A 14547-nucleotide genomic window follows, 5' to 3' on the forward strand; every position below is an offset into this window, starting at 1 on the left:
GAAGGGGAAAGGAGGAGCATGAATCATGTAACCATGTTAAAAATGTATATTAATAAATGTTTAAAAAAAAAAGGTAAGGGAAGATAAAGGAAAAGTAAAAAATAGAAAAGAAAGAAAGGGTCAAAAAAGGGAAAGGGAAAAGAGAAAGAATAGAAAAGTAAGAAAATAAGCAAAAGTAAGAAGAAAAGACAAAGAAATATGAAAGGAGAAAAGGGAGGAAAAGTACCGAGCTCACAAAAGAAAAGGTAAAGAAGAGAAAAAGAAAGAGCTCTAATCTATTTACCTCAGCTCTATTCTGTATTTCTGCTGGTAATTTCATCCTGGTAATCTACAACTGTGGATTAGTCACATACACCACTGACAGCCCCACTCTCATTCCTGAGAACTGCTGTTTTTAAGTCACAAAATTTTGTTGATTGAGCCCATTACAAATTCAAACAGGATTTCACAAATATAAGATTTTTTTTCTTTAATGTCAATTTGTTTGGTCATTTAGTCATCTAATTTTTATCACACACATGGTCTCAATTTTCATTCAGCTTTCTTCAGATAAAATTAAAGTTTTAAATAGTAGAATGGTGTCATCTTGTGTTTTTTTTTTATAGTGAAAAACTTCTGAGATTTTGAGAGATAATAAAAAAACACCATCATTCACTAGCAATAATGGTGCTAAGAGAATTGATATTCTGTGTTGAGAACTGATAATGGTTTAAAGTCTAACTGATAGATAACATTAAAATTATGCTCTCAAAAGGCCATCCTTTCTATGAAAGAAGTTTCTGATACAAGGAGTACAGCTGTTTAGTTTGTCATCATTACAGTGGGCAATAAAACTATCAACAAGAAAGAAAATAAAGATATTGAAAAATCATCATGGCATAAAACAATAATCATTATTTATGCTGTGGCTGATGTGAAATTACTACACTAGGATAATTTTTTCTTTGCATGAAACACTGATTTTTCTAATGATATAAATATTTTAATAAACTTTTAAGGTCTTATAGGTTCTTTAACCCTTAGAGCACTAGTATTTTAAGACTTCCAAACAAAGGTATAATTAAGAGAACATATCTTTGTTCACATTGTGGCCATCTTTAAATCTTCTGCCTATAACACTTACCTACTTAAAAGCCTTCAGTGTTATCCTATTTTCTATAGGATAAAATACAAATTTCTATGATAATTAAGGCCTTCCAGAATCTGGCTCTAACCTACCTCTCCAGCCTTATTCTGATACTTTCCCAATTTATGTTCTAGTCAACCTATGTTATGATTAGTTGTTCCCTTAATCTTGTCCTGCCTTCTCCTTTCGAACAGTTTATTCTCTCATGCCTGGAGTAAATGTCCTATATGTCTCTGCTGAAATCCTTCTCTACCTTCAAAACCTAGCTCAGGTGAACCTTGCCTAATTATCTCTACCTGATTCTCTATCAAATTCCCAATAACAGCTATTCATTCAACACTTTCTTCCTCTTTCATAAGTCTCCAATTGCCCTCCCTTTTCTCAGAAAATGACTGGGCCTCCCACCTCCTATCTAACGAGAATGTTAACTTGTATGAATTCCCTCATCTTCCTATATCCTATATCTTCTTATATCTTTACCTATCCTCTGATTATCTTACCTGATTTTACCAGAACCATATCTGGTTATTTCCCCTCTAAAATTTCATTTACCTATGGATTTAATTCTTGTTCTTGGGCTAGAAAATGATCCACTGTGGTTTCTCCTTGAATATTCTTCTCACTAGTTCATCTGTTACTCCTTCTAAGATCTATATTTCATTAGTTGTGGGACAGAGCTCAGCTACACTGCTTCCTCATCATAGCAGCTCAGAGATATGGAATAGTTAGGATTTATAACTACTTATTTACAAAAAGAACCTAAGATACCTTTCCACAATTAAAGATTCTTTCTTAGGAATTGGTTAGGTTCCTCTTCATTAGGGGAAACTAAGAAACATGGACCCTCCAAATAATTTAAAAATAATACCCCAAATGGAATTCTGGAGCAGCTGAGTAAACAAAAATTGGGGGTGGGACATTCTTCCTGTCCAAGACAATTTAGTAGACCAAATGGAGAGATCTGGATCATGGGGATGGAGACTGGCCTATAGCCTATGTGAATGCAACACAATGATGAGACTTAGTGGTAGAGACTGCAGGAGCAACAGTTTGAGGAGCTCTCAAACTAGACATAGGAAAAGGATTAGAAAACTGATCAGAAAGAGATTACAGGGGATCCTTGTGCTAGTACTGGACATAGGACTAGACAATGGCCATTCCATTGCCTTTACCCACTTCTGAGTCACAGTTCAAAACTGAAAAGAAACACTTTTGGTGATGAGAGAGCAAGGGCCCTGAGTAGCAGTATTGCTTGTAAACCCAGTAACACAAGGGCCGTGAGAAGTAGAATCATTTCAGGTCCTGAAGGAACAGGGGTTCTAAGGAACAATACTACTTGAGGCTACATTGAATAAGAGGTTGTTCCTAAGTGAGGACCAGAGCTCAGAGCTGAGGAGTAGTTACCAAACTTCTCCCCAAATCATATCACCTTGGAAACACCAAAAACTTTCATACCCCCAGAATTTGTAAAAACTAAGTCTGAAGCCTGGGTCAGTGACCCTCTCCACCTCAACGCCAGGAACACAACCCAACTTTTACATAAAGTTCAAAGTCAAGAAAAAGGTTAGAAAAATGAGAAAACAACAATAAAAAATTTTGACCACAAAAGGGAAAAATTAAGATTCAGGAGCAAACAATGATGTTCAAAATAGCTACAACCAAAGCCACAAAAGGAAAAAAAATGAATTGGACACAATTTCAACTAGAATTCTTGGAAATCTAAAAAATTATTTTAAAAATGAAAGTGGAAGAAAAAAAATTGGACAAATGTGAGCAAGGGGAAAAATTTATGAAAAAAAATCATTAAAAGCTTGGTAAAAAGAGGCACAAAAAATACTGAAGAAAATAATGACTAAAAAAAGAATTGGACAAAAGGTAATAAAGGAACAAAAACTTCACTGATAAAAATGATTCCTTAAAAATTAGAATTGGGCAAATGGAAGTGAATGACTCCATGAGACATGAAAAAATAACAAAACAAAGTTAAAAGAATTAAAAAATGGAAGAAAATGTGAAATATCTCATTGGAAAAACAACTGACCTGGGAAATGTTTGAAGAAAGATAATTTAAGATTAGACTACCTGAAAGAATCAAAGAAGAACCTAAATATCATATTTCAAGAAATTATCAAAGAAAAATTCCCTATCGTAGAACAAGAAAGCAAAATAGAAATTAAAAAGATCCACTTTTTACCAGAAAGAGATCCCAGAATGAAAACTCCCAGGAATATCATAGTCAAATTCCAAAGCTCCCAGGTCATGAAGAAAATACTGAAATCAGCCATAAAGAAACTATTCAAATACCATCAGGCCACAGTCAGCATCACAGAAGATTTAGCAGTTAGCTACTATGTTAAAGGTGAAGAAGGCTGGGAATATGATATTCTAGAAGGCAAAGAAGCTATATTACAACCAAGAATAGTCTACCTCAAAAAACTCATCAGGGTAAAAAAGTTAATATTTGATGAATAAAGGACTTTCAAACATTCTTGATGAAAAGACCAAAGATGAATAGAAAATCTGGCTTTGAAATACTAGACTCAAAAGGAAGCATAAAAAGGTAAACATAAAAAGAAATCATAAGGGGGGGCAGCTGGGTAGCTCAGTGGAGTGAGAGTCAGGCCTAGAGACAGGAGGTCCTAGGATCAAACCTGGCCTCAGACACTTCCCAGCTGTGTGACCCTGGGCAAGTCACTTGACCCCCATTGCCCACCCTTACCAATCTTCCACCTATGAGACAATACACCGAAGTACAAGGGTTAAAAAAAAAAAAAAAATCATAAGGAACACAATAAAGTTAAACTGTTTATATTCCTATATGGGAAGATGATACATGTAACTATTGAGAACTTTATTGTTATTAGGACAGTATTAATATTAAAAATGATAGAGGCTGGTAAAAATATATAAATTAGTATTTTAATTAAAGCCATGTTGATAGATAAAATCATTAGACCACGCGCTTGTAAGCATTCAAAACTGCCGCCTCCATCCTGCCTCCTAGCCAAGTCCTACTCGCCAAAGAAGAGAGAGCTTACTGGCAAAAAAGAGCACTCCCTCCTAACCCACGAGATTTAAGCGCTCCCCTGCGTCAAGACGTCGGAAACGGAAAACAGTTGGACCATGTTGGATCACGGGAAATGTAGTTTTATACATTTCCCAGATTCACTTGTTACAACAGTTAGGAGGACTCAACCAACATAGACAGAAGGCACAGGACTGAGTCATTTACACTGGGATTATCATAAAAAACTGTTGGGTGATGCACTTGTGAGAAAGGGGAGAAGAAAAATTGGGAATATTATCTTGTGTAAAAGAGGTGTACATAAAAAGAGCTTTTATAGTGGAGGGGAAAATGGGATTAGGTAGGCACCAATTGAACCTCACATTCATTTGAATTGGTTCAAAAACAAAGAATATCCATACACTCATTCAAATGGGTACAAAAATTTATCTCATTCAACAAGGAAGTAGGAGATAAAGGGGAGGGATAAAAAAGAGGGGCAGATTAAGGGAGACAGTGATCAGAACCAATGAATATGTTTTGATCAAACCATTAAACTTAATACAGTGCTGCTACCTCTCTCACACAGGCACAGTATTTTCACATAAAAGATTTCAAGAAAGCTAGGCATTGGGGCAGCTGGGTAGCTCAGTGGAGTGAGAGTCAGGCCTAGAGACAGGAGGTCCTAGGTTCAAACCCGGCCTCAGCCACTTCCCAGCTGTGTGACCCTGGGCAAGTCACTTGACCCCCATTGCCCACCCTTACCACTCTTCCACCTATGAGACAATACACGGAAATTAAGGGTTTAAAAAAAAAAAAAGCTAGGCATTCAACAAGCAGGTAAATTAAAATAATGTACTTAAATGTATTAATAAAATAAGTACTTAAATGTACTTGAGTGCATATTCTGACAAAAATGCTTGCTAGCCTTAAAAATGTACAAGCTTAAAATCTTTTTTGTATGACTATATTTAAGAGAATTTCTGAACCATAAGCAGAGGGGACTGAGCCAGGGCCCAAATCTGTGATTTCAATGCTGGAAAACTCCCTCCATCACTTTAGGTTGGCATTAGAAAGCATGTGCAACTTTAAAAGGTTAGAAGGCAAAATTTGAAGATCTGGTTTACTGAGAACAGGTTAAAAATCTCATATTCTTTTCTATTTCTAAGGGATAGGGATAGAAACTAGTTCAGTGATTTCATTGACATAGGGAGCTCCTTGATAAGGAAACTCTCTTTACCAATTCAAGTTCATACATTCCCTGAAACTTATGCTTTTAAAAAGTTGTCTAGAACACTGAGAGGTTGTGACTCATCCAAGGTCACTTAGCCAATATATATCAGACACAGCTCTTGAACTAGATCTTCTTCACTTTGGGACTGGCTCTCTATCCACTGTACCATGGCTAGTTCCCCAGTTCAAAGCACTGAGTTAATTCTATCATTTATTGCCCTATATCAATCATTATAGGTAAATTTCTTCTTTGGTTAGTTCATAAAAGAGATCAGATTCAAGATGGACACTTAAATTATTTCCCCCTTATATTTCAATATAGATTTGAAAGGATACCTTGGCAAAGGTGTGAATTCACTGATGATTCCTTCAGCTCCAAGTGTGACCCCCTGAACAATAAATGTGCTTCCCATTCCTTTCCAAAGGGCTCTTGGACCCTAAAAAGCAAAGAAAAATTTTAATTAAAAATATACATATATACCAAAAAATTTTTAACCAAAAAATACACAGATATGCATATGGTATGCCCATTAAAGTCTACATAATTTGGGCAAATTCTTAATTATATTGTAATAGTTACTGATACTTTCCTAAAGAAAATCTTAGTAGAGGATCTTGACTCAATTAAATTTTTCTCATACTCTTAAGGTTCTTCCCTCTTTCAATTCAATAAGAATTAATTAAGCATTTACTATGTGCCTAGAACTTGTTAGGTTCTGAGGATACAAAGATACAATCAAAACAGCCCTCAAGAAGCTTATGTTACATTTTTACAGATTAACAATTTGAATTATGATCATAGAGAATGTCAATTAAATATGGATATCTGAGTTCACATTTTCCATCTTTAAAACTCTTTAAAAACTTTCCTTCACTGTGCTAACTGATTCAATAAGCTGATGAGGTAATGGACACCTAAGTGGACAAGAACAGTTCTTTTTTAAATTAAGGTAAATTAATATACATAATACAATTTCAACTTTTAAAAAAATATGTCAAATAAACCTGTAGATTGACATTCTCACCTGGGTTTTGTTGAAGCTGTACATAATATTGATGACTGTAAATGGAGTGAGGTGATAATGTCGAGCATGATAATTAACCTGTTAAAATTTTAAAGTCTTTATTGTTAATATTTTACAATTTTAATTTTCACTTAAATACATAGATAAATCAATAAAATATTAAATTATATTAATGTATTTTTATATTGGGGAATATGTCAATGTATTTTGAAAGTAAAATATTTATTTTTTTTAATTGGAATAAAATTCACTTAAACTATATTTTAATAATAGTAAAATGTTTGTTACATACACAACTATGTATGAAAAGATTCCTAGTCAACCTAAATTCTTAAAATATTAATGTTTTAAGTTCAATTCATTGTTTGTTTCTATAAGTGGGAACCTTATAACAAGAATATACATTAGTTAAAAGTCATTATTGAAAACAGATTGATCCCTAAAATCTCCAGTCTTCTTTTTCTATTCCAAGATCATTACCTGTACTAAGTCATCATTTAATTAAAATTTCAAAAGATAATTGAAATCAGACAATTACCTGACATTGTCGACGAAGAACAATGCAAGGATGGGCCAACACATTTTCTGTAAACAGACTTCATAAAAAACAATTTTGAACATTTTTATCAAAATGATCTCAATTTGTACATAAACATATACTTCAAAAGCAATGTACTATTACTAACAAAAATCACACAATTAAGCTGTAACTATGTAACTGAAACAATACATACTACTCGTGGAAAACAAATTCCTAATGAAGGGAGCAAGGGAAATCTCTAAGGAAGGGAAATTCTTTTTAAATTTTAAATATCCACTTTCATTTCTTTCAGTCTTTATTAACATATTCTATAGAATCAATATATATGACACAAAAGACCTACTCTGGTTCCACATCATGATAGGGAGGTGAAACCAGGTTGTCTGACAGCTCAAGAATTAACATTGTTAAGTTTGGAGAAGCTCATATGCATGATGGCAGGATGATATGCTTTGAGACCAAAGTAACTCAGAATTTTCACAATAGAGAAAGGAATATCCACAACAAAAAAACCCACAGAAGTTTCTGAGGTACTGAAGTAAGAATTCCAAAATCATAACGATATGAAGCAAAAATAAAGAGATATTTTTGTCATTTACTGAATTTAATAGAACTGAACAAATGTCCTGTGTAGTTTCTATGTATATAACTGAGCTCATGTCCAATAAAAACAATTAGTAAATAGAAAGTTATATCACAGTTAAAATATTTCAGTTTTGACATTTCTATTCGCAGTAGATTATAATGCTTAATAATCTCATTAATGGTAAACAAAATTCATAGTTTCTAATGTTTAATGCTTTCTTTCAAGTGTCAGGGACAAAACCACAAAACTTTTTGATAAATTAAATTTTAATTTTAGAAATGAATCTCTGGCCCAGGGCTGATAAACACATGATAATTTCAATGGATTCATGAACTTGGTTAAGGAAAAAATGCATCTTTATTTCAATTATAACTAGTTTCCTTTGTAATCCTATGTATTTTACTTTTTTTTTTTGAGAAGAGGTTGACAATCTTCATCAGACTGTCAATGGAAATCCATGACTCAAAAAATTAAGAATTCCTGATATAATCTATCTTCCTATAATTACAAATTCAGAATCTTGAATCTTACTGCACAAAACAATTATTATCCAATTTTTTTCATCTTAGACATTAATTGTTTTCTAATCAACCTACAGCATATTTTATATAAAAGTAATACCTTGCAAGTCCAATACCAAATCCAGCAAATCTATTTAACTGTTCTGAAAGAGAAGAAATAAGATTTTATATAATTTACAGTTGAATAAACTGTAGTAATTTAAAACTAATTTCTAGAATGCTTATATGAATGATGAATTTGTACTGGAGGGTCTGAAGTACTCCATAACTCCTGGATACTTATGAATACATTTTCACCTACACACAATAAAGGTAGATACATAATTACATCAGATATCACTAAAATGTTAAGCCATTAATCTTAAAAATAAATAAATAAATGTCTCCTTTGTAAGACTATTTCTAGTAACCATAGGGGGTTATTTCTTAACATTTTTTCTCTGTCCTCCCACATGCACAGAAAAAATTCCATTCCTTTTGATTTGTTTAAGTGTTTTTAAGCCCGTTGGCCTCCGGCTTAGGCTTCATAAGTACTTTTTGAATAATAATGCAAAAGTGTACAGTTAGTTTTCATGCAGAGATGAAAAAAACAGAAGGAACCTTTCTCTGTATCTATAGCTAGAAGAAAAGAATATTATGGTCAGGTATCACAATCCAAAAAGTTCAGGCCTGTCATATTCAAACTCTGGGAGTTGAGAATTTCACCTTGACAGGTGAAGGCAGTTTGAGACATCGGAATGTTCCCAGAGGCTGTGATGACAAGAGGAAAGGCAGTTGGCCAGAGGGTATAAATACCCTGACAGACTTCTGAGAAGGACCCCCTTTTGGCTTTTGGCTTGGGCCTTGGCTTTGGTTTTGGAGCCCTGTCTGAAACCCTTGCTTGAAACATCAATCTTATCTTGGACATTGATTGACCTGTGGGTCTGACCGTGGATCCTCTGGTTCTCTCTGATTTCCCTAGATATTTAGGCCTCTAAACCATCTCTAGATATTTAGGTATCCCAGGCCCAGGAACTGGGAAGTGGGTAGGAGAAGAAGCAGAGGGTGGTAAGGGTGGTATTTCCTGAAGGCTGTAGAAATGGCCTAACAACTGGCAGTAAGAAGCTGAGAGAGATCATCAATTATCTGTGTCATCCAAGCAGATTGCTTACTCTGGTTTGGCTGTGGCCAGGCTGAGACAGAGGAGGTGAAGAACAGAACTGATCCAGCATTACTGAACAGCCTACAGTCCTGAGGGATTATTGTCTTATCTTTAGTGATAAGGTCTCCTATCCCCAATCCCTTCCTGATCCTTCCTTTCCTTATTAACAACATAGATAAAATTTATTAAGTACCTTCCTGGAGTAGATATTCCATCACCATTCTAGGGAGGGAGCAACGCAGTCAGATGAACTCAGTCAGATTACGTTATCCAAGGCTAATAGAGCCCAATACCAATAATCAATCAACGTCAGGTGGGGCCTGAAAGGGTTACCCATCCACTGACCTTTAGGGATCCTGCCTGGGCACTGTTATAAAGAAGGGCAGTTATTATAACATCCAGCTGAGTGGCAGGACTCGGGTGTCCCTGCACCAGCCATCAAGGGAATTAAATCACAGCTTCCTCAAATTAATAACAACCATAATAACTAGCCTAGTAGTAGTATAAAGATACCTACCTCTTTTTTTAATAATAGGCTTCAGGGGACATTTACATAAAAGATTAAAAAAAAAGAATTCTTTTAGTTTTGTACCCTATCTCCTTGTTTCTAAATAAGCAACAACCTTGCTCTTCTCCTCTCTAAAAGAACCTAGGGTATATTAGTATATATCCAGGGGAGTGGAGAAGAAACTATTTGGTTAGCACAGTGTTTTAGTAAATGCTTCATTCATTCATTCATTCACACTAGTCACAAAAATTACAAAAGTAAAGTTTTTTCTTTCTCTTTTGGTTCTCTTCACATTCTAACATTTTGTATGAAATATTTTCTCTGCTCTGACTATAAAAATTAGATCCAGGAAAGACTGTAGTGCAAAGGGGAAAAAAAGGAGTGGAGGAAAGTCATTCAATAAAGCTCAAGAAACAAAAAATTTAAACTACTACTTTCTTCTTCCTTTTGCAAGAAATTTCATATCTATAGAGATTCTCTAAGGTCCAAACTAGATTGGAAACTGAGAGCAGTAGCATTATCTTACCTATCTTTGTAGGCCCTATTGTACTATTAATACCTTCTATAGGGTAGATACTGAATAAAATATTAACTAAATTGAATTGCTCGTTGTACAGACTATACATTTCCTATTGGCTCCTTTCCTTGCCATAACAGCTTTATACACCATCTTCATCGTAAGAAATTGACTTTGTAAAGATAAGCCTCATCCTAATAATATAAATTATTTCAATTTTTTAAATCAGAACATTAAGAAAGCTCTAACAATAACTGGATAAATGGTTTGGTTTTTTTCTCAGTGACTGGGATTACTGACTCAGATACGGAAAGGATTTCAGTAAATCTAGTTTGGCCACTTCATTTTTATACATGAGGCATCTTGAAGCCCAGAGAGATGGTGCTTTGTAGAAGTTCACAATTATAAATTCACAAATATGCCTTTAAAAGGCATAGTTGTGATTGGAACTCTTTTAACTTCAAATCTATGGCTCTTTCAATTGCACCATAATGGTTTGTTTTTTTTTTAAACCCTTACATTCTGGCTTAGAATCAACACTGTGTACTGGTTCCAAGGCAGAAGAGTGGTAAGGGTCAGGGAATGGGGGTTAAATGACTTGCCCAGGGTCACATAGCCAGGAAGTATCTGAGGCCAAATTTTAACCCAGGACTTCCTGTCTGTCTCTAGGCTTGATTCTCAATCCACTGAACCACCCAGCTCCCCTGACAATAAATATTTTATAGTACAGCAAATAAGCACTTTATATATATATGACAATAATGTGCTTAAACCAATTTTCATATAACTTATAAATCTCGGTATTTATAATCACTATATATTCATATACGTATTTAGCACAGTGTCTTGGTATCCAGCACATCATAAGCCTTAATGGATGCTTGAGTGTCTATGTATTTATACATGTATTATGTCTATGAGACTGTAACACTATAAAACTTCAGAAGACCAAGAAAGGAAATCCTTTACCTTTACTTGAATAGGAATTCCCTCTGGAACATAATGGACAGATATAACTTCCTATTAAGAGAAATCTTCTCGTTCTCAAGACAGTTTATTTTACATTTGGAAACATTTAATTATTAGGATGTCTTCCTATACACTGAGTCAAAACCTCTCTCTTCCTCTACTTGCCACCACTTGTTCTTAATTTAGATCTCTGGGACCAAATCTCTTTCACACAATAACCTCCTAACACATTCCCACTCCAAGTGATCCTTCCATGACACTGAAAGCCAGTTTTCTTGCTATTCTGATCACCTTCTTCTACCTGTCCTCCAGTTTGTCTATGCTGTTTCTTAAATGTGAAAAACAGAATTTAGGTTTACCATGTTGGTTAACATTTATTTTGCTCATTCACATTTGTAACCCACTAAAACTTCTTAACTTTTCTCCTTGGACTTAACTACATAACTACAATTAACTACATAACTACTTAATTACCCAACTACAATTATATAACTATAGTTAAACCAAATCATTTAAACAACAATAAAATACTTTCTTATTTTGGGACTATGGAGTCCCAACTCCAAATTTGGAATCAGCTTTGGTATAGTAATGTTATTTACAACCTCATATATATATTCCAGCATTTAATTATGTAGCTTTATCATTATCATGAAGACAAATGAGCTTTTCAACTGAACCTAAAATTGTAAAATTAAATTTTAAAAAGCATCAAAATGAGTTTTCAAGTTTTTGTTAACTGTATGGCAAGTTCAGATATCAGTCATGTTCACCTTAATATGTTTCTATTTCTAATAGGAATGAAAATTCTGTAAAAGTTAAGAGTTCAAGATGAAAATGAAGTTTAAAAAAATAAAAACTATGCTGAAGCCACAAATGGGAGCATTTAAAAATGTCTTTCCATTTGAAACTAAGGATGGCTCTAAAATAAACACAGTTTAAGACCAATCTTTCACATAATTAATACAAATTGTTACGGTTTTACTAGCAAATTTAAAAAGTGGAGAATCCACAATCTGATGCCCATGTTATTATTATTGAAACTTAATGTAAAAATAATTGAGTAGTAATACACTCAGCTAGCTAGGAAAGGGCATATTTAAAGACGAGAATTTAAGTAAATTCCCAAAGTCATGTGGTGGGGTATAGTTAGGTAAGATAACATTTTAGTCTTTTGACATCCTACTTAAAACAATTTTCATTTTACGGGCTACCAAACTGGTCTGGTAAGACTTAATATTTCCTCAAATTTCATGTGGGGCTCTAGATCTTGGAGGTTTCGATGGGGAAAGAATGCCAAAAAGGGAAAGAAAAGAAAAGGAAGAGAATATGGTAAGCTAAAGAATAGAAAGGTCCTGGGATGGGGTAAAAGAGTAGTAAGGAAAGCAATTCTGTGGCTAACGGGCACTTTTTTTTTTTTTAAGAGCAGAAAAATTAAAGGTTCCCGCTCCCTACAACTCTGCACACCCACTCACGTCCAAATTCTGGAGCCCCATACTCCCGACTCCCCTGCCCTCACCACTACTAGCCCCGGGCCCGCTGCTGCAGCCACCAGGATAGGGCTCCTCGCAGGACCCCCCGACCGGGGTGGAGGCTGCTCCAGGGCCATAAAGTGGGATCTTCTCCCCCCAGTGCAGGTTGCGGCTGCCAGGGATGTCGGGCGGAGTGGTCACCCAGTGGCTCAGGTCAGAGGAGCTGAAGGACTTTGCGGAGAAACTGTTGCCCCCAGGAAACTCCCGGCTGCTGCTTCCACCCCTATAGCCCAAGCCATCGAAACCGTCTGGACGCCGCGGATGCATCGAGTTCAACGAGGAAGGATTAAGGTGCCAGATGGCACCTCAACCATCTGCGGAGGCCCAACAACGGTGACCACCCCTGCTTTCTCCTCCGCGTCGAGATTTTGACAACCGGAAGTTGTCTAGTGATCTCGGAAGAGGAAATCAAAGAACATTAACCTAGCTTCTTCCGCTAGTCTTGGGGCGTTGGTTGCTGGGGTGACGAAGGTGTAAAGTTGGAATCTCCGAAATGGAGTCTGGAGCCCACAGGGCTTGTAGAAGTTTTGGTTTAAAATGTGTGGAGATGTGAGGGAGGAAATCTCTAGGGAATGAGAAAAACCACAAGCCTCGACCTTTGAACAAAACCTTTTACTGGAAGGCAATGGCAGGCAAGTGTGTTCAGGCAGATACGTCATTTTTTTTTTGACTGGGAGACACACGCTAGCAGGGACCCGACCGAGGAAGATCAGTTGATCAAGCTATTGAGGAATTAGGGGCCTTTCTTTCCTGGGATACCCCCAGGAAAGCTGAGAATTGGCATTACTAGCTACGGAGTGTTTGTTTTTCTTCTGTTTTGCTCCAAATAACAGGTTGGATTTTGAGGTGATCTGCTCTGATCATCTCAAATATCCACAATACTGCTGTGGTATCGCTACAGATTTTTCTCCGAGGACAGTATCAATCAGACAAAGGCAAAAAGATTGGGTCAATTCAAGTTATACTTGGGGAAAATCTACTCCCTGGGATTCTGAAACTTTGTGCAACCTTAGAGTGAATAAAAGCAATTCCGGGGCGTATATTCTATCTTGCACCTGAAATACACACTCGTCAATTCAGACTAAGTATAATTAAGAATAATGAACCTAATTGTACTAATAAACCTAAATATAAGCCATACCAAAATCTAGTATTTCTTTTGAGTATTTTATACTACCTGTTTTCATTAGCTACAAAGACTCCAGGAGCAAAGTCGGACTTTCTGATCTTGAACTTGCTTTCCATCTGTTCTTGACACTCTTCTCTTGACACCACCTGCTCAAGATTCTGAGTGTTTTCATAAGAGAACATTGAATCTTCCTACGTTCTTACCTAAATACCTGTTATTGGTCATAATTTAAAGTGGTAGGCACTGTGATGATCAGTGGGAGTACAAAAAGAGGCAAGAAACAATCCCTGCCCTCAAGGAGCTCACAATCTAACAGGAAAGATAAATAAGTACAAACAAACTATATACAGGATAAATAGAAACTAGGGTAGGCTCTAGAATTAACAGGGTTTGAGAAAGGCTTCCTATATATAGAAGATGAGATTTTACTTGAGACTTAAAGGAAGCCTGGGAATCCGGTAGGTGGAGATGAGAAATGACAGCATGGAGGACAGCCAATGCAAATGCCAGGAGTCAGAGATGGAGTGTCTTCCTAGAACAGCAAGGATGGCAGTAATATTGAATTGAGGAGTAAATATTGGGGAATAAAGTATAAGATACCTACAAAAGTAGGAGGGGGTTAGATTATGAAGGGCTTTGAATGCCAAAAAGTGGAATTTGTATTTGATCTTGGAGGCAATAAAGAGCTCCTGGAGTTTAATGATTGGGAGTGGAT

General features: G+C 35.7%; 1 protein-coding gene across 3 annotated transcripts in view; it reads right to left on the reverse strand.

Annotated features, from left to right (window-relative positions):
* The window catches only part of LOC123231355 (solute carrier family 25 member 46), a 23866-nt gene extending 9976 nt beyond the window's left edge, over nt 1-13890 (reverse strand). For 2 of the 3 annotated variants that reach the window (XM_044657615.1, XM_044657614.1), the window contains exons 1-5: nt 12691-13031; nt 8137-8179; nt 6927-6984; nt 6389-6466; nt 5700-5800 (exon numbers count right to left, since the gene is read on the reverse strand). In XM_044657615.1, the coding sequence (XP_044513550.1) occupies nt 5700-5800; nt 6389-6466; nt 6927-6984; nt 8137-8179; nt 12691-12970 (560 nt within the window). In that variant the 5' untranslated portion in view covers nt 12971-13031. Of the gene's footprint in view, nt 1-5699; nt 5801-6388; nt 6467-6926; nt 6985-8136; nt 8180-12690; nt 13032-13880 lie in introns of those variants that run through there. The other variant, XM_044657616.1, reaches the window with a different exon arrangement.
* Between the last annotated feature and the right edge of the window lie 657 nt (nt 13891-14547).

This window comes from Gracilinanus agilis, chromosome 1, assembly GCF_016433145.1.
Source record: "Gracilinanus agilis isolate LMUSP501 chromosome 1, AgileGrace, whole genome shotgun sequence".
Lineage (NCBI taxonomy): Eukaryota > Metazoa > Chordata > Mammalia > Didelphimorphia > Didelphidae > Gracilinanus > Gracilinanus agilis.